Here is a 19,090-nt window from a genome sequence, read left to right as displayed (position 1 = left end):
ATGCAGGATTCAATTTGGAATAAAAACCTCCCGAATTTGAGATGATTTTTTACCGAAAAAAATGGGAATTGTGAGAGAGAAAAATTATGTTCCATCCAAAGTTTATGCATTTTTAGAAGGCCACGTATGTGATTGAGAAATACATAATTTCTTATTATTTTTTCATTATCACACCAAAGAGAATTTTATTTTTATTTTTTTTTTGAGGGGAGAATTTTACATTTTCTTCACCTAAAAATGTAGTCAACTCTGAAGGACACCAAATAATTTGCCGATAGGATGGAAATTTGAAATTGAACAATTGCTGTCAATTTGTACTAGACTTTTTTATAGCTGAAATTAGGGATACTGCTAGTAGTTCTTCGTGTCATGTTTTTATATGATAGCTTCGACCAAACCCATTTGTGCTCAAGAACTCTTGGTAAAATTCCAAAGTGACCTGTTACCTAAGGAGGACGGCACAAATTTCAGAAGAACAGCCAAATCATGCCAAAGCTATATAGACGCATATGCAGAACAAAACGATAAGAATCAAGCAGAAACTGCAGAGCAATGGAGGGTTAAGAGGATATAGAACTCTGGCGCTTATAGTTTGCACAGCTGGAATTGATTCAGATAAACAAAAGATGGGACTGGAGACACAATGTTTTGGTCCAGAAACGAAATGCAGCATTGGCTCAATTTGACTTATACTAGTCAAAAATCTGAAAGTACTCCAAAAACTGGGTTCAGACAAGGCATACCCATGTTGAGTAATGCACCAGATTTAGGAGAATGACAATAAAGAGAAAGGGTAATATGCCATTATTTAACAAATAAATAAATAGATATGATCACCTGTTTATCATCCATCATCTCTTCCACACATTTTATGTAATTGGGGGGACCCTTGAATCCCAACAACATAATGGAAGATGAATACAACTTTTTTAAGAAATTGTCCTATTAGTACATTACGGTGCATAAAATTGTAATGGCAACAATGATGAATTTAAGATGATCTGTTTTAGCCTCCGATAAAATGAAATAACAGAAGAACCTAACCAAGTTCTAGGCTGCAAAATTTCTGTCAAAAAATGATATCATTCATGTAAAATAACTGTCGACCAATACTCCCAAATGAACAGGTTTTCTAGAGCCTCGTCTATAACATGTTTTGATTAATTGGTGCTACAACAATCTGTCTTCAAATTTTGGTGTTTTGCACTGCAAAGTAAATCGGCTATCTAGGACTTAAGCTCCGGATTGCCTTTCAGCATATGAACCAGGCATCAAACAAACAACAACCTGCATGAACCTAAGATGTCGCTTCTTCCATCTGGACGTCGCTTCCAACTCTCTGATAAAATAACACATATGCAGCTGAAGATTTAATTTCACCTTCAGAAACAGGACTGACGTGACTGTCATCGAAATGGTACCACTTATTATCATCAATCAACTGCCCAGAACAAATAACATAAGGTTATAAACAGAAGCATCTCACGCAGCACAAAGAATTCACAAATTACAAAATCTAGATTTGGCATGACCACACAGCGAACATGAAAAATCAAGCAGTATTATTGTTATGCATGTCACTAACTTACCTTGGCATATGCAGTGTAATGCCCACCACCTAAACCACCATAATGGTTGCTGATTGCATAAAGGTTATACACATAGGACGGGCCATCTTGACTTTTCACATACTTGGTCAAATCAAGATTGTGAATGGGGAAGTTCACAAAGGTGTCAAGTTTGTTTTTCAAGTATCTGCTATATGAGAATCGTTTCAAGTGAAAAACCAATATCTCTGGCAATTTCCACAAGTCCAGTTTCTTGGTAGCTTGTCTGTGTTCCTTGCATTGAGGGCAGTACCTAATTAATTTTTTAAGAAGAAAATAAATTAAAACAAAAATCAAAGCGTACAAGGTAATCAACTAAGAAATCCATTCCAAAAACATCAAAGCAATCTTACCACATGTCATCTGGTCCTAGAGGTTCTTCGGTCAAGAATGCCTCCAAGCATGAAAACAAAGAAATAGCTTCTTGCCGGGTTTTTTTCACAGTGAATCCAGTTTTGTGAACTTCAGGAAGATCACTCAAATAGCTTGCATCATACAGTTCATATTCTTTCTCGGTCCAGTCAACAAAGACCTTTATATGTGCACTGGGTTTTATCACAGATGCCTTGTCAATGGGCTCACAGCTAAAACAGCCTTCGTTAGTTAAAACAAGTTGGAAAGATGACTCTCCACAGGATGTCCCCTCTTGTTCTCTGGTGCAAAGTGCCGGGTTCCTCGGTTCACTGTGAGAATTACAGATGCTTGATTGCTCGTCACTACCTCCTGAGATGAAACCAGTTTCCTTCCCTTCATGAGACTTGGTTGAAGAATGTGCTTTTCTTAAAGGTGCCAACATTCTATGTACATATGGCTCAATGTTGGCTCCACATTGAGGGTCTTCTTCCAAATAAGTAACCAAGGGAGTTCCAAAGATCTTCCTCTCTCCACCCTTCCCACTGTCCAGTGAACATGAAGATAATCCACACGTCAAATGACCAGTATTAGAGACATTAAAGCATTATAATGTTCTAAATCAATGCACCGTGTACAATCAGCGAAATCTAAATAACTGGTTGTGGAATCGTTCTATGGTAAACTTCTCTATGCTAAGCCAGGTTGTGCAAACTATGCTATACAGCTATACCACATATAGGTACCAACTTGAATGGTACCTGCAAAATTCAGTAGTACTTGAAATGACCAATAGTGGAGAAAATTAACAAACCATCAGAAAATTGATGAGTTATGGTCTAGTGTTTTGGGTTACAAACACAACAACAACCAATCCTTATTTCACTAGGCGGGGTTGGCTACATGGATGAAATGATACCATAATGTTCTATCATTATGGGTTATAAATAAGTGATAAGAAAATGAATGCCTTGAAGAGTTAATGTGTTCAGACAGGAGGCATTAACCACCATTATCAATGTCTGATTGATTTATTCCCATTTGTACTCTGGAAGAGTTCAATGGATAAATGAAACTGTTAACACCAAAATATAACAGTCTCCAGTCAATTGCTCTCAAGTAGGAAAGATCAATTTAACCAGAGTTTATTACAGCTACAATAGAATTCAAGTAACCAAGATGAATACTTTTGAGTTAAAAGGAGCCTTCAGAATAAATTTATCAAAAATTTGACTCATATTCACTGTAATGTCACTCAGGCAATAAAAACTACCATAGATTCATAGTATATAGGAACCATTACTCAACAGAGCTTTGTGCATTTCACAACTTAAGAGTACACACCGAAAGAGGTACTTACCTATCCAGATATCGATGCAATATTTCTAGTTTTGTTTTCCTAGCTCCACTCTTGAGTCGATAGGCCACAATATGTTCTTCATCCTTTATTGAAGTCAATGATTCCAATGGAGTATCTAGATAACGATAAATCTTATGCTCATAAACCTGAGATAGACGGTATAAAACATTAATAATGAAATAAGATCAATGTCATGTAGAAAAGCCAATAGTAGATCGAACTTTTCTGTGAAGCACTTGCCTCTGCAAGCAAAAGAATTTCATCACTCTTCAAACAGCATGCAGTGCTCAATGCTTGGCAAAGATCTCTGCAGCAACCATGCTTCAGCACAGTCACAGTGTACGGCATGGGAAGACCGCTCCCATCAGAATAAAAGACAGTAATTGTCATTGTCCGGGTGACAGTGGAAGGAAGTGGTAATGATAAGTACATAAAGGGGTCGAAAGTGATTGAAATTTTGCCACATTCAGGACAAACTAGTGTCGATTTGTATTGACCCTGAGCATTTTATTCACAAAAATCAAAATGTCAAGCTTAGTAAAGATAAAGAGCATGTACTTAAACTGAAACTCTAGTCAAAGCTTCAATGGAAACCCATGCTAAAAAATTTATAGAAATCACGAAGGTTTATTGAGATGGGGAAGAAAACTCAACAAAACATGTAGCTACTCGCTTATCAATGGAAGATCAACTGGAATTCATGTAACATGTGACTGCGAAACAAGAACTTTTCTGTAAGTACTCACCTGGCATTCATCAACAATCAATGAATCATTCCGAGCCATGTGATTTTTCCAACACTCATTTGCGACTTCCTCATCCGGCCTACCATCCGAGTCCTTCATTTCAATGTAAGGCTTTTGTTTCACACGATTCAAATCTTCATGCAGTCCATCCAATAAAAATGCCAGCAATTCCTAAAAAACAAAAAAAGCAACTCACTACTCAGAGAACACACAAGAAAAAGAAGTTCAATAGCTTTCAGAAATTAGTAGGAAAGGTCATTTTATAACAACCATAAAGTTGTCAAGACTCAAGTAAGAAATCAAGCAACAGTCATATTTTCCAAGTCCAACATTAGCCTAATGCAAACTTGTTATATCAAATGCTAGTTAAGCAAAAGATACCCAATTCTCCAGTCCTTTAATAAACTAAGATGTATACATAATGCAATATAGGATTAACTCGAGAGGAAAGTCAGAAAGTAGAAAACTACAACAAAGATCAACGAATAAGATTTTTGGGATTAAATTTGCCGCTACCATTTTAGTTCCTAGAACAGTAAAAAGGAAAAAACTTAACATCACAAAAAACATATCTACTTCTACAAACAGACACATACATGAAGAAACATTCAGATCTAGATCACAACTGATGAACATGAGCCATACAGGTATAACATACAGACAACTTCAATGAGTCTAATAAAAGATCCTACAAAAATTACAAACCCATGATTGTAATCTCCTCCTAAGTTTAAAACAAAAACCGCATGGCAGAACATAGTGATTTTCTCATAAAAATGCTAATCACCAGAATCAACAATAGTTAAAATGTTATGAAAGAAACCAAATGGGTATAAAATATCTATACTGTGTAATATGAAAATGACAGAATGCAGTGAATGCCAATTTTTAAAGCTCTCGCTACTGTAAAACTGGAACCCAACTAAAACAAGGTTAAAATACTGTTTGACTCCCTGAAAAATGCATGATCCTTTATTGGAGTTCTTGAAAACTACGGAAAATGTCAAGTCACAGATAGAACCTTTTGGCAGCAAATTTTTAACAGAGAATTGCCGGTTACAATTACTTTTAGACCATTTAAAAAGTGAAAAGAAAAAAAAAATCAAAACAAAACTAAAAAGAATTAGGGTCTTGTTAACGAGTGCCCCGGGGGCACTCTTTAAGCATTCTAAATTAAGTAATTATTTTTTAAAAATGTCAAACATTTCAATTTCCAATACACTGATTTCACTAAATTTCATAAAAGTTAACTATTTAAGGTCATTAACGAGTGCCCCGGGGGCACTAGTTAACATTTCCCAAAGAACTATATTTCATTGGCCCAAAGTGTAACTTAATATAAAAAATAGTTGCATGCATTTGTTCCTTATTCGTAACATATGATTGAAAATGCTAATGAACAACAGGCATCGTATAACAGGAAGTTTTTGTCATAAGTAATAAAGCGCTAGGGTTTATTTACTTGACTACATTCCAAAAATCAAAATTGTACAATTTGCAGAAACTAACTTGAGAATCATGCTGGTTATAACCACTGAATTGTGGAGCAAATCGGGCCAGCTTTCCCTTGAACGCACGGGGTGCAACAGCAGTTCGCCCAGAGGACCAGAGTTTCCTCAACAAGTCACCAAATGCAAGTGCTAATTCACCCTGCAGATCAGAGAAATGTAAAAATGTTGAAATTAATTTAAATTGCCTTGAAAGTAAAGCCATTGTTGTACAAAGTATATTATACATCCGAGAACAACATGAGAAAAAAATAAAAGTCAACAGAAATGGTCCGTACACGCATTCCTAAAGGATTCTCCATGTTGATCTCATCACTGTAATCTTCTAAGAAAAATTCAGCAAGGGGTGGAGTGTGGACCAAACATTGGAGAGCGCTATTCATAAAGCAGGTATTCCCCAAGTTCTGCAGTCCTGCTAAACCACCTCTTTCACCACTATAGACGTCATATTTATCATCCATAGTAGTCAGTGATGAACTTACAGAACTTCCCTGATAGAAATTAAAACCAGACCCACTTGAGTGACCATTAGACAAGGCAGGTCCCCCTGCAATTGATACAGATGATCTTGGAGGTTCTAATGGTACCAATGCTAATTCATTTCCCATTGAATGCACACCAGAATGAGATGAACGATCTGTATCGACTGAAACTTCTAGAAGAATCTGTGAGCAAGAGATAAACAAGGGGCATCAAGCTTCTATAGAAGAATCAATACCAAGCAAAGAATTGGGATATCATAATAGCTAAACATAAAATCAAATCATACCATAAGAATATTCAGCACCTCACTCAACTTAAAGACACTCAAATTATCATATATTAGACATAAACATTCTTCAAATGGAAAACCATAATTATAGTAACTTCAAAATATCCACTTTGTAGGCTCAAGGTCCCATTAAAGCTTTGTACTTCTATTAGCAGCTTCAAATCAATCAATCAATCAAAAAAATATTTACAATTCAGAGTTACTCACATCTTGGTCCATTGTCATGTTTGCATCCTCCAATGTCTGGTCTGAAGCCGTCAGCAATGACGGTTTGTTCAAATTGAAGTAATCCGAAATACGAGCCTGATATAATTTACAACCAAAAAAATGCAAAACGATGGAATCAGAAGTCTAAAATTTACAACAATGAAAAATAAAAAGAAAACAAAAAAGAATACTACCTTGTGCTGTTCTACTCCTTTAACTTTGCACACTAGCTCATAGAGTTCACTCACGGTAGCCTAAAATACAATACAGGAATAGAAAACAAAAATCATAAGGATGGTTCATCTTACATTTCAATCATAAAATTATATCATGTTATAACCAAATTTGGTGCTATTCTAATCCAGATAAAAAGGGAGTAAAACTCCTATATTTGTAATCTTCTTGGAAAAAACTAATGGCCATCAATAAATATCTTCTTGAAAACATGCCGGTCTTTAATTCAACTTATTCCAAGCGAAATATCAATCCTGATGATGATCTTGGATAAACATACAGAATATAAAAATTGCTTCTTTCATAACATTATTTAGTAATGTTAAATTACTAACATTCATACAAACTAAATTAGTATAATCATTTTTTATAGTGATATCAAACACCAACCATATAGAGCATACTCCATACAAATAGATACACCACCAAAACTCTTTTCTAATCATTGGCATTACTGGAAAACTAACTCCAAGAAAAGAGGCTGAAAAGAAATCAATCAGTACCTTTTTGCTTAATTTTACAATTGAGACACTGTTGTCTCTCGCATCAGTCACCTTTAGACAAAGTGGGTACACCTCAATGCTGTACTGCTTCGGTCCAACACCTTGAGAAATCAACTTCCTTGGCAATGCTGGTCCACCTTTGTACCTAGACAATTGGAAGATAAAAATCAGTTCACACGCAACAAATATCAAGCATTTTAAATCGTCCATTGAAAACTTAAATTAATTCCTTTTGCCTACTGCCCAATACCAAGACGTTTCCATAACTCAAACATATGCTACCATAACATTTCAAAATTCAAATATTGATCCTAGCTAAGCAAAAGCTTTGAGAATAATTCCCCTGCAACATGTAACTTTCTCCAAACTTGACTTTAGAAATATAATATCAGTTCAAGGAAAAAAATTATAAACTAATTTAAACATGTTTCAGGCTTCTGCTTCATTAAGTTGATTCTTGAAACTTAGTTTGTGGAACTAAATCTGTGTCTCTACGAAAACATCCCACTGCATACTTAAATAAACGTGTTAAAAGATGGTTTACGGCTCTTCTTTCACATATTGATCCAAGCTAAGCAAAAGCTTTGAGAATAATTTCCCTGCAACATGTAACTTTCTCCAAACTTGACTTTAGAAAAATTAACATACTGCCTATAGCAGTCCAAGGAAAAAAATTATATACTAATTTAAACATATTTCAGGCTTCTGCTTCATTAAGTTGATTCCTGAAACTTAGTTTGTGGAACTAAATCTGTCTCTCCACGAAAACATCCCACTGCATACTTAAATAAACGTGTTAAAAGATGGTTTACGGCTCTTTTTTCAAAGAACTGTCGTAGCACCAAAAGATAATATATGCTTATTTGACTCTTCCAGTATTATTTACAACTAAAAACCACAAGATTATCAACTATTAACAGACCAAAAAGCAAAAAAAGTATTGAGAATAATAAGCTTACCATCCCAACAGCCTTTCCCATACTTGTTGAGGAACTAAAACATAGTCTTTATCCTCAACCAATGTTCGATGAATATCTAAATCACTCCCGCCACAATTACTTCCGTTTGAAATTATATCAGAATTATCAATTGGACCAGGTCTATCGGTGATCTTCAAGTGAACAGTATCGGCGTGCAGGCCATCAGAAGATTGCTGGTCAGTAGAAAGTATTCCATCACTATGCCCAACATACCTCTGCCAACTTGAAAACCATCTGCATGGGTGGCAAGCAAAGTCTTGATTAGAAATGGCAGGCTAGATATAAAATATGATATAAAATGTAATACAATATAGGGAACATTTTGATAAGCTTTTGACAAAAGCCCATAGCTTTTGTCAAAAACTATGGGCTTTTGTAATCTATTTTGACTTTCAAAAAATCACTAAAACTTATCTAAACATCTTAAAAACTTAGGCATATTCTTGAAGTAAAAAAGTGGTTTTTCCTTAAACTTATTGGATAGTACATCACAAATTATATATTTGGGAGAAAAAAAATATAAAACATTGTGCAACTTAACGAAATATTATAGTCGTCGAACCCACACAGCAAAGTAGCTGACCCAGAAAACGAATTAATAGGATTGCAGATAGCGAAATGGATGCTGTACCAAATTCAAAGGGGTAATTTATACCACACAGTTAAACGTTGGAAATTTAAAAAAAAAAAAAAAAAAAAAAATGAAAGATATATGATCACTGATGATTACGCCTTCTCTTTCAAAGAGCACAAGAAGATGTGTCTCAGTGTCTCAAAATAAAAAGAAACATAAGAAAGAACCTTGGAAGAAATTACAGTAAAAAAACAAAGAGCGGGCCTGTCAGTACTATGGACACAAACCATAAGAAAGAAGAGACTCAGAAGAGGTTCAGTTCAGGGGCTGGCAAAAAATCGTGTCGGACGAGTTCAATCAAGCACAATAGAGACGCTGTAGTGCTGTCTCCGTCGCATCACATGATAGGGGACCACATTTTTATTTCTGTTTCTTATTGGGTTGCATTCGCCGTCTTGCTCAAGATGACAGTCACTGAAGCAGAAAAATGCAATCATTGATTGCTCAAGATGACTGGCACTGAATCAGAAAAATGCAATCATTGAGGCTGCTATGGTGAACAGGGGCTAAACACCTACATTTTCCCTGGATATCTGATTTTCTTCAGACTCGTAATTTTCCGTGCAGTACATTGCTTCAGAAAGGTTATTGGGGTTGAAATCCTTCTTCCTTGATCATTCACACGCATAAAAACACTTCTGCCTGCTCCCCGTCATCTTCTCCGGCCAACCCCAACATTTTTGAACCACTGACCCTCTGCTGAAAGATATCCATTCTATGGTTGGTCTATGTTCATGCATCAGCATTCGGTCTCTATTTACACTTCACAGTTCACATACTTCTAATTTTTATCTAATTATGTCCTTGTTCTGCTTTTTCCTATTAATTCCAGCAAATCTTTTATTCCTTTCCTATGTTCTCAATGCTCTTATATTGATAGTTTTTTTTTTTGGAACAGCAAATGTTAGTATATAAATTGTCATATTCGCATTTTCTCCCTTTCCAGGATTCGAACTATGGACCTTTCACTCCTTAACTCCTTTAAACCTTTAGCTCAACCAATTGAGCTACCCATCCCACATGCTCCTATATCGACAAGGATTACTTAATAAAATGCTTTTAATTTTGGTTTTTATTTACTATGAGCAGTATAAACCATTTAGTCTCATAATTTTCAAAACAAAAGACATCCTGCTAAAGCATTTTCTAGGTTGGGTATTGACTCTATGCGCTGTCTAAGGGCTTAGCCAGGAAATGCATCACCTGCTGGAGATGGGGGAGGTGAAAAAACAGATTTGCAAGATAGTGGATCATTCTTGGAATAATGAAGGGTCTCAAACTGTATCTTCATTCCGATGGAGAAACAGGTCAAAAATCATTGACAAATTAAGGGTTAATGAACAAAAAATAGAGACGACAGACAGGGATGAAATTTTTTGCTAACCGTGTTGGCCTCGATTAGTCCATCATTTCCCTGCAATTCACGCTGCCATCGTTGCTCTATAAAAATGTGACATAATGCCGCATCTTTCACGGCCAGACATTCATTCAATGCTATGCCGGCCAAGCCACAAACTATTGTGAACGATATCAGTAATAAGAATGAAAATACCCTAGTACCCCGTTTTTTTTTTTAATAGGGCTGGTACACAATGTTGGTCTCCAAGCATTTATTGTTTGTCAATAATCATTTAACACTTATGACAAAACCGGAAAACGACAAATGATCGACAACTCACATAGGTAAAGAAACATAATCTTAACAGATAAAAAAAAACCAATAAGATTTTAAAAGGGGCAAGACTAGCCGTTTTCCGGAGGCAAATTTACTCCTTGCCAATAATCATCAAACATCAACGACTAAACTGGAAAACGACAAAGGATCAACAAACTCATCGTAGGTAGAGGAACATTATCTTCACGGAAAATAAAGCAATTCCGTAATAAGATTTTTAAAAGGGCTGGACAAGCCACTTATCGGGAGGCAAATTTATTGATTGTTGGTAATCATCAAACATCTACAACAAAACCAGAAATCGACAACTCACCTAAGGTAAAGTACCATTATCTTATAAAAAAACAACTCCATAATAAGATTTTAAAAGGGGCTAGACTAGCTGTTTCCGGGAGGCAAATTTATTGCTTGGCAACAATCATCAAACATCTACGACAAAGCCGGAAAACGACAAATGATCAACAAACTCCCTAATAAAATTTTAATAAGGACTCAGATAACCGATATTCGAGAAACCCTAAAAATAACATATCAAAACAAACAGCACAGGTAATACAATATCCACATATGCATGTAGCAAATTTAATTAATTGAATTCATCAAAATTCATCATGCATATATCATAAAATCCCTAAAATTTAAAAAGATATAACAAGATTAAGATAAGATTAAAACCTATTGGAAATAATAAAGTATAAGTTCCCATCTTTCAAATTAAGCTCCGATTGCTTAATCAAATCCTTCACGATCCGTTTCTCTTCCTCCGGTGAAATCGGCACACAACTCATCCCATTATCAATCGGAAAATCCGATTCAGCAATCGTCATCGTTCACAATGAAGATCTTGAATTATAAAACCCTAATTCATCAAAATTATCACACACTGTTAAATCCTGAATATATAAAAAGAAAAGAAAAAAACAATTGAAGAAAAGAAGAAGAAGAAGAAGTGTGAAGCACGATAAGTATACCTTAATAAATGGATCTAAATAAATAAAATTGAAAAAAATGCGAAGAAGTTTATTTATAAGTATATTCGAATCGAGAAACTAACCCTAGATTGAAGGGGAAGGTGAGAGATGCGTAATGTAATGTATGTAACGTAACGATCTATAACTTCAACGGACTCTTCTCTTCTCTTCTCAACCAAGTCTTTATATATAGTTGCTACTTTGTTTGTTTTCACCGATGTAGAATTTTAGTTTTAGTAGGATGTTTTTTTCTAATTTCTTTTACTTTTTTTTTTCGAGGGATTTAATTTCTTTGACTAACATTTATTTTTATTTGATTTGATATTTTTTCGTGTCGATGAAGATTGGCTTAATCATGTAAAGAGGTTGTAGGTTTAACTCTCGTTTGTTAATCGGAGATATTTTTTATGGATCATTTAATTGTATATGTGTTGATTAGCATTTGTTGAATTTTGAGGTTTGTTCTTGACACGCCCGAGCTTTTATACGTGATTTTGAAGTCTAATATTTTATATTTGAATCCTTAAAAGTTGCATATATATATTCATGTATTGGGGGATTTGAATCCAAACTGCTTCATATTTTCTCTATGTTTTGTGTGTCAATTTCGTGGTTAAACTCTTTAAAAAAAGGTAAAAAGGAAAAATTGAAAGGAAGTACAAAGATTATTTTTTTTAAGAAATCAAAATGAAATTATATAACACACCAAAGAGCAGTTCCCAAGCAGAAGGTGTGCCTAGGAGACCACTAAAAAGTTACAAGATGTTAGTAACACAAAAATCAGAGAAACGTTAGTTAGTCAATGCCCAGACAATCTAAAGGACTTGACCACCACCTCTACGTACCAAAAACAAACATGGCCTTTTTAGCTTTCAGCCACCCTAGAGATAACAATTTAACCTTATCTAACAGGCGAGGGACTATGGTTATAGTATTATTGAATAAACGGTTGTTACGTTCATTCCACACAACCCAAGAACAAAATAGTCAAATTAGCTGCATGAACGAACGTTTAGCTTTACCAACACCTGTCATATCTGTAAACTGCACCAAATGATTTGCAATATTATTAGAATCCACCCATTGAAACCAATTCAGTCACGCACCTGCTACCATAAAGATGCAAACGTAGAGCACGATAAAAATAGGTGCTCGGCCGTCTCCACGTGATCGCACCCTGAAACACAAAATATGTCATACGCAGAAATAACACCACGAATAGTCAGGTTAGCTTTCGTTGGTAATTGATCCTGAATGAGCCGCCACGCAAAAACCGAGACCTTCAAAGGAGCCTGTTGATGCCACACCAAGTCGAAAGGTGTGCCCATCTGAGAAGCATCACCATTTGTTAACAAGTCATAGGCACCTATCACGGAGTACCCCTCAGCAGTATCAGGAAGTCGCTCCCATTTATCTGAAACATTATGAACCAAAGAGACATCAAATAGTAACGCCCTACACTCCTCTAGCAAAGTCCCATCCCACGCCCACAGCCTATGACACCATCTCCACCCCGCCCCACCCTGCTCCAGACCCATGGAGAACAAAGTAGCCACTGTAATGGTTTTGTTCTCAGATAAGTCAAACAAGCGAGGAAATCGCACACTAAGCGGGGAACCACCAATCCATCTATGCAACCAAAACAGAGTTTCAGCACCATCACCCACCCTCCACCTAACACTATCACCAAACCACCCACCACCAATGTCACCGTCACCATCACGAATCATGCTTACCTCCCGCCACCACGAAGAACCACTCAGGCCCCCCACCTCCCACCTACTTCGCCATATTGGGCGACTAAAACATGATACCACAAACCTTCTCTATCAACTAACATCCTCCAACAATGTTTACCTAGTAAATCAACATTAAACTCTTTCAGCTTCCTTACCCTCAAACCTCCATGCTCTTTCTAGAACACAAGGTATTCCAACCTATCCATGTAATTTTTCTACAATCCTCACTCCCTCCCTAAAAAAAATTATTCAATAAAGTTTTAATGGAAGAGATTATATTTGAGGTCATTGTTTTCATAAAATGCTAATTAATGAATTTGAATTTATGAATAATTTTTATATTTTTCTTTATGCTGATACAGTGATTTTATTTTTTCTACTTCATTTATTTCTTCATTATTAATTAATATTAATATATAAACATATAAAAGATTGCTCACTTTTAACGATATGTATGTCTTTAAAGACAAATGACAGTGTTATAGGATCTAATTTTATATTATTATATAAAATTAATTTATTAATTTCCGTGCAATACAAAATGAGATAAAATTAAGGGTTATATATGTTTTTATCCATGTGATATGGACAAATTAAAGTTTTAGCCTTGAAAAAAAAAATCCTCTCAAAATCTTTTGTAATTTGGTTATTCATTAACCTTGTCAATCATTTAGATTTAGATATTTTGGTCGATAAGGACACTTCCATGAGTGCAAAGGGGCCTCACTAGGAACGAGCTTGTTGAATCACCACAAAAGGAATTAAAATAAGGTGAAAGTCTGTGTTTCATTTTTAAAGAATGATACGTTGAGTTGTTTTGATTAAAGTAATGTTTTAAATAATCAAAAGTTCACTTCCTCGATGTAAAATTTTTATTCTTTCTCAAATTTCATATTTGAACGGTAAAGATCAACTTTCGTTTGAAACCTAATTTGCCATTTTAAAATAAATTCATGTCTGACTCTACTGTTGTTGTTTGCTGTTGGACTACCTTGATATGCTCGTGCGGTGTTTTTCTCTCTAGTGACTATGATAATATTGGTTGTACTATAGGGAAGCTTGGAAACAATCTGAAACCAGAGCAGTAAAGTCAACGATTTATAGCTATGGCGCGAGAGAATTCGATAAAGTGCTAAGGTGGGGGTTGATTAATCATTATTGGGTGTTTTTGGAATCGAACTATTTGGCGCGAATATGTTTATCTTATGTTATTTGTTTGAAATATATGAATTTTTTGGTTGAGTGTTTGTGTCTTCATCTGTTATGTGTTATTTTTTATTCATTGTTTGCCTATTTGTTAATTACTTGCTTTTCTGAATTGTTTTGATTGTGTGATTAGTTGATTTTCCATGTTGTTTTTCGTGGTTATGGTTTGATCACAAGAACCTTAACCATGTTGTTTTTTTATACATAAGGTTTTCCCACAAAAACCTTATTCATGTTATGTCACTGGGCTCTATGTATAACCGGTAAACAAGTTTGCCACACAATGAAAAACTAGAAAAAAAAACTATAACACCATGCAATCTCCGACAACGATGCCAAAAACTTGATAGATATGAAAACACTATGTATTTTCAGGAGTCTCACTAGTGCAGGCATAATTTATTAAAATAAGCGTGAATTCGTAACTCTCAGATCCTATGAAAAGATAATCATAATTTCATCATGTCTAAACCACTAAAGGGATTTAGCTCATGACGAGCCTATCCATAAAAATTGAAAATAAAGAAAAAATAGACGAGGACATGAAAATCTATGTTAATACATAAACAAAAGTTAGAAAATGATTACACTCAAAAAAGGAAAGAGGTGAGAACTCTAATTTACTAATAACTATCACTCATGTTTATCTATGAGAAAAATGAGATAGAGTGAGAACTCTTTGGTTGTTAACCCTGGTTGGAGCTTGGCCGCTTAACCATATCTAGAAAAATTCAAACCTTTGACACCAACATGTTTTTGTCCTTTTATGGTACAAGTGCAAGCACTACAAGCTGTGACCTTTGATAATTTCTCCTATGAAGTGTCTTTGTCTTATCCTCCTAGTACTCAACACGGTCCATTGTTCCTGGTACTACAATGATTGACGCCAACTCATCGAACTTATCCCCTAAGCAATGACAGACAATGATCCCAAGAGTTTGTACAACTTTATAACAGTACTAGGCGATCCACAACAAAACATCTCATACATGTTCTGAACATTGCACCTTCATACATTGCCATACTTCTTTCAACGCTACATCTTCTTGGATCGCCAGAGCAAATCTTCAATTTGTTCCCCATAGCAACCAAAGCGAGCGTTACTAGTTTAAAATGACTAACTAACTAACAATTAAATATAATTTCCTAAATAGTCAATGATCATATGTCAGAGTCCACTCAATTTATCATAGGATATGGGGATAATTGTCAAGTAATAAACAATTTTATCGGTTATCATCAAGTGAATTTTAAACGTTTGCATTTAAAAATAAGGAGATTAATGTGCACTTATCTTTGATATATATTTTAGACTTAAATGCATTTTTTGTCACTCTATTTTACAAAAAAAAAAAAAAAAAATATTGAAGTTTTGGTACCCTAGTTTTAAAAATTGGACTTTTGATCCCTTGTTTAATTTTGGTCACCATATCTCACTTTGAGTTAATTTTTTACGAGGTTGAAAAACTTATTAGGCCACACTGAATATCCATGTTAGCTAATAATAATTGTTGCCACGTCATAGATGAATAGCCTGATATTTTAAAAACTAGTGGCTTAAATATGTATTTAATCCTTGCAATTAGGGGTCGTTTAAAAATTGGTCCCTGTATTCGCTAATCCTTGCAAATTACCCTTGCAAAATTTAATCATTTAAAATTTCATCCCTCTCCCCACTTAATCACTGCCACGTCACTGATTAGCTGACGTGGCAGTCTAACTCAACAAAATTTGGCTTGAACCGACAAAAATACCCCTGAGGGTCTTAGCCAAACGCAAAATGACACATTTACCCTTATATATTCATCTCTACCACAATCCAACCATTCATCTTTTAAACCCAGATTTTTTTTTCTTAACTTCAATGAATATAAACTACAACTCAGTTTTCCTTATCCCTTTCCGTTTCCTTTTAAACAATTCATTTCAATTCATCTGTGTTATCTACTCCCTTTTCCTTTTCCTTTTGCTTTCTTCTACCCCTCCTTCTTTCCTTCCCTCACGTAAACCCTCACTCCCAAATGGTTATTAAATTTTGGTTGAAAGGTGAATGTACAACGAAATTGAGAATTGAGGTGAGTTAATAATTTGCAGAGAAATTCAAAAGCGGAAATTGGTACAAAGGACTCTACAAAGCTGTTTGACACATAATTTAGCGACAGAAACGAGGATGTTGAATTGGTTAGCGATTTGTTGATAATCGGAGCCGTTAGCGAGACAGAAGAGACCGATACCGAGAAGAACGTCGGCGGTGAGGTTAAGAGGGAAAACCTCTTGAACGGAGCTTGTAACGGCGGTGCGAATTACGTCTCTGATTTGTAACGGCGGAGCTTGTTCTTCCTGGAACAAACTCAAGAAGCTATTAATTTTCCCAAAATTCATAATCAAAACCCCTCCGTATCCTTTTTACAATTCTAACAAATGAGCCATTGACACCTTGAGATTTTAGTACCAGAAAAATTCATAATCAAAACCTCAACTCTTCCAAAACATTAAATCCAAAAAGAGAAACTGTTGAAACAGAACCAGAGAAGGTGACAACAATAACAAAGAGGAGGAAAGAGATCGAGCATGTGGAAGGAGAGAAAACAATGAGAATTTCATGTATTACATAGTGACATGAGAAATGTAGCAATGGTGTTTATATATATAAGAAAGAGAGGAAAAAGGAAAAGTGTGATAATATAAATAAAAGGTACAAAATGAAGAGAAATGAATTTGAGTGTGTGTGGTTATATGGCGGCGGTGATGATTGGTAGATGAACTGAATTTCATATTGGAGATGAATGAAGATGAATTATTGGATTGAAGAAAGAGTTAGGGGCATTTTGGTCATTTCGCTTTTGGCTGAAGTCTCAGGTATTTTTGTCAGTTCACAGCATCTTTTGCTAATCGGTGACGTGGCAGTGATTAAGAGGGGAGAGGGACGAAATTTTAAATGATTAAATTTTGCAAGGGTAATTTGCAAGGATTAGCGAATACAGGGACCAATTTTTAAAAGACCCCTAATTGCAAGGATTAAATACATATTTAAGCCAAAACTAGTTTTTAACATAGGGTGACCAAAACTTCATTTTTTTATAAAACAAAGGGTTCAAAAATGCATTTAAGCTATATTTTGGTATTAATCTAGCCTTTTAAATTAACAAATTCCATCATGAGATACTTGTCAACATCAAAAGCGAGGAAAATATAAATATACGTCCTAGGAATAATATTTTTAGTTTGATGATTGACGGAAGAAGTACTACAAGAATCATGCTACAAAAAGAGGAAAATAAATTGAAGCTATCAAGTCTTGGATTTTTGGTATTTGTATTAGGATATTTTTGTAAGTGGTTATAAAATCTTCCTTGAAAATAAATCACACTTTCACGATAAATAATCGATTTGAAAATTGCATAATTATATTTTAACTTAAAAATAATTTTAGTATGGATTTGATTTTGTCTCTAACTTTGGAATTAAGTGTCTTAAACAATTTATGCCTTTTTTTTTTTGCGGTGGTCGAAGTTTGAACCTCAGACCTTGCATATATTATGAATTGTCTTTGTCAACTAAGTTAAACTCACATGCTTTTAAGATAGAAGTTGGAGTGCTTTGAAAGAGCTAAATTGTTTTTAATTTCTCTAAAAATTGATTAACGAACCGTTGGCATGAAATTTTTTTTTTTTTTTTTTTTGATGTTGGTATTGCATTGATTTCATTCTTGAAAGAATTTATATTTTTTCTAATTTATTTTATTATGTCTAACGGCTTTATTGACCAACGACTATTTTTTTTTTTAAGTGTCAACGACTAGTTTTTGTTTTTTAGTGACAACGGCTAGTTTTTGATATCGTATTTCTTTAGCATTTTGTCCTATAAATAGTTTGGATTATGTTGGCTCTTTTTAACACCCTATATTTGCACTTAAACTTTGTCAAAACTCTTTCTTTCTGTCTTCGCTATTTCTCACCTGATCACATATATTTTCTTTGAGAGCTTTTATACTATATGGTTTTGTTTATCAATTATGCTTTGATTTGTTATATATACAAATTTAATGTAATATCTAATTTTTTTTTTGTGTGTGATTTCAAAGTATTTAAGAGAGGTGATATATCTTGAATTTAGAGTCTATTCTGCAAAAGATAATTTTGTTTCGAGAGTTATCGTAAGCTCATATAGGATTCATGTTTATCCTATTTTAAAAGACTGGTTAGTGAGATCTATGTGTGCTTTTCCTCAAGAAGTACACGAAGGCCTTAATGGGTTTTGCGACAAAACTAGTAAATCTTTCTCTTTGTGTTTTTTCTCATCTCTTTCATCTCTTTTATTTCTCAATTTATCTAACTTCAACGCATGCAACTATCATTTAGTTAAACTATTTATAGGCACTTTATTTTATTTAAATAAATTGATGTTCTAACTCAGTATTTTTTTTACAGTAATATTAACAATGTCATCGACAACAACATGATGACAAATTCCTATGAAGGCATTGTAATATGTGCAGATTCATCATCACATTCATGAAGTTCTCAGTCTTCTATGACCAACGTTGTTTATGTTGATGGTTTCGATTTTAGGGCTTGTAAAAAGCACAACATGAAGA

General features: G+C 34.6%; 1 protein-coding gene across 2 annotated transcripts; it reads right to left on the bottom strand.

Annotated features, from left to right (window-relative positions):
• Positions 1-797: 797 nt before the first annotated feature.
• LOC25484573 (ubiquitin carboxyl-terminal hydrolase 9) lies at positions 798-11,786 on the bottom strand. Of its 2 annotated transcripts, none has more exons than XM_013613421.3 (14): positions 11,632-11,786; positions 11,253-11,436; positions 8,248-8,502; positions 7,289-7,433; positions 6,746-6,805; positions 6,552-6,647; positions 5,851-6,237; positions 5,574-5,714; positions 4,065-4,235; positions 3,559-3,816; positions 3,319-3,464; positions 1,961-2,503; positions 1,590-1,860; positions 798-1,441 (listed from the first exon to the last, which is right to left on the bottom strand). In XM_013613421.3, exons 2-14 carry the CDS (start codon positions 11,402-11,404, stop codon positions 1,298-1,300), a joined length of 2,769 nt encoding a protein of 922 aa, XP_013468875.1. In that variant the 5' UTR covers positions 11,405-11,436; positions 11,632-11,786; the 3' UTR covers positions 798-1,297. The 2 variants fall into 2 exon arrangements, with proteins under 2 accessions (XP_013468875.1, XP_024637248.1); XM_024781480.2 differs by having other exon boundaries at positions 11,549-11,717.
• Between the last annotated feature and the right edge of the window lie 7,304 nt (positions 11,787-19,090).

This window comes from Medicago truncatula, chromosome 1 (assembly GCF_003473485.1).
Source record: "Medicago truncatula cultivar Jemalong A17 chromosome 1, MtrunA17r5.0-ANR, whole genome shotgun sequence".
NCBI lineage: Eukaryota > Viridiplantae > Streptophyta > Magnoliopsida > Fabales > Fabaceae > Medicago > Medicago truncatula.
The sequence above is the reverse complement of the archived record's forward strand: the minus strand, read 5'-3'. Positions and strand labels throughout refer to the sequence as shown.

What these genes read in the sequence shown, in the direction of transcription:
- LOC25484573 (XM_013613421.3), bottom strand. Translation starts at nt 11,404, where the DNA reads ATGACGATTGCTGAATCGGATTTTCCGATTGATAATGGGATGAGTTGT. An exon ending in AAGGAGTAGAACAGCACAAG is followed by an intron (nt 6,648 to 6,745) that starts GTAGTATTCTTT and finishes AAATTATATCAG; the next exon opens with GCTCGTATTTCGGATTACTT. An exon ending in ATAACCAGCATGATTCTCAA is followed by an intron (nt 4,236 to 5,573) that starts GTTAGTTTCTGC and finishes TTTGTTTTTTAG; the next exon opens with GAATTGCTGGCATTTTTATT.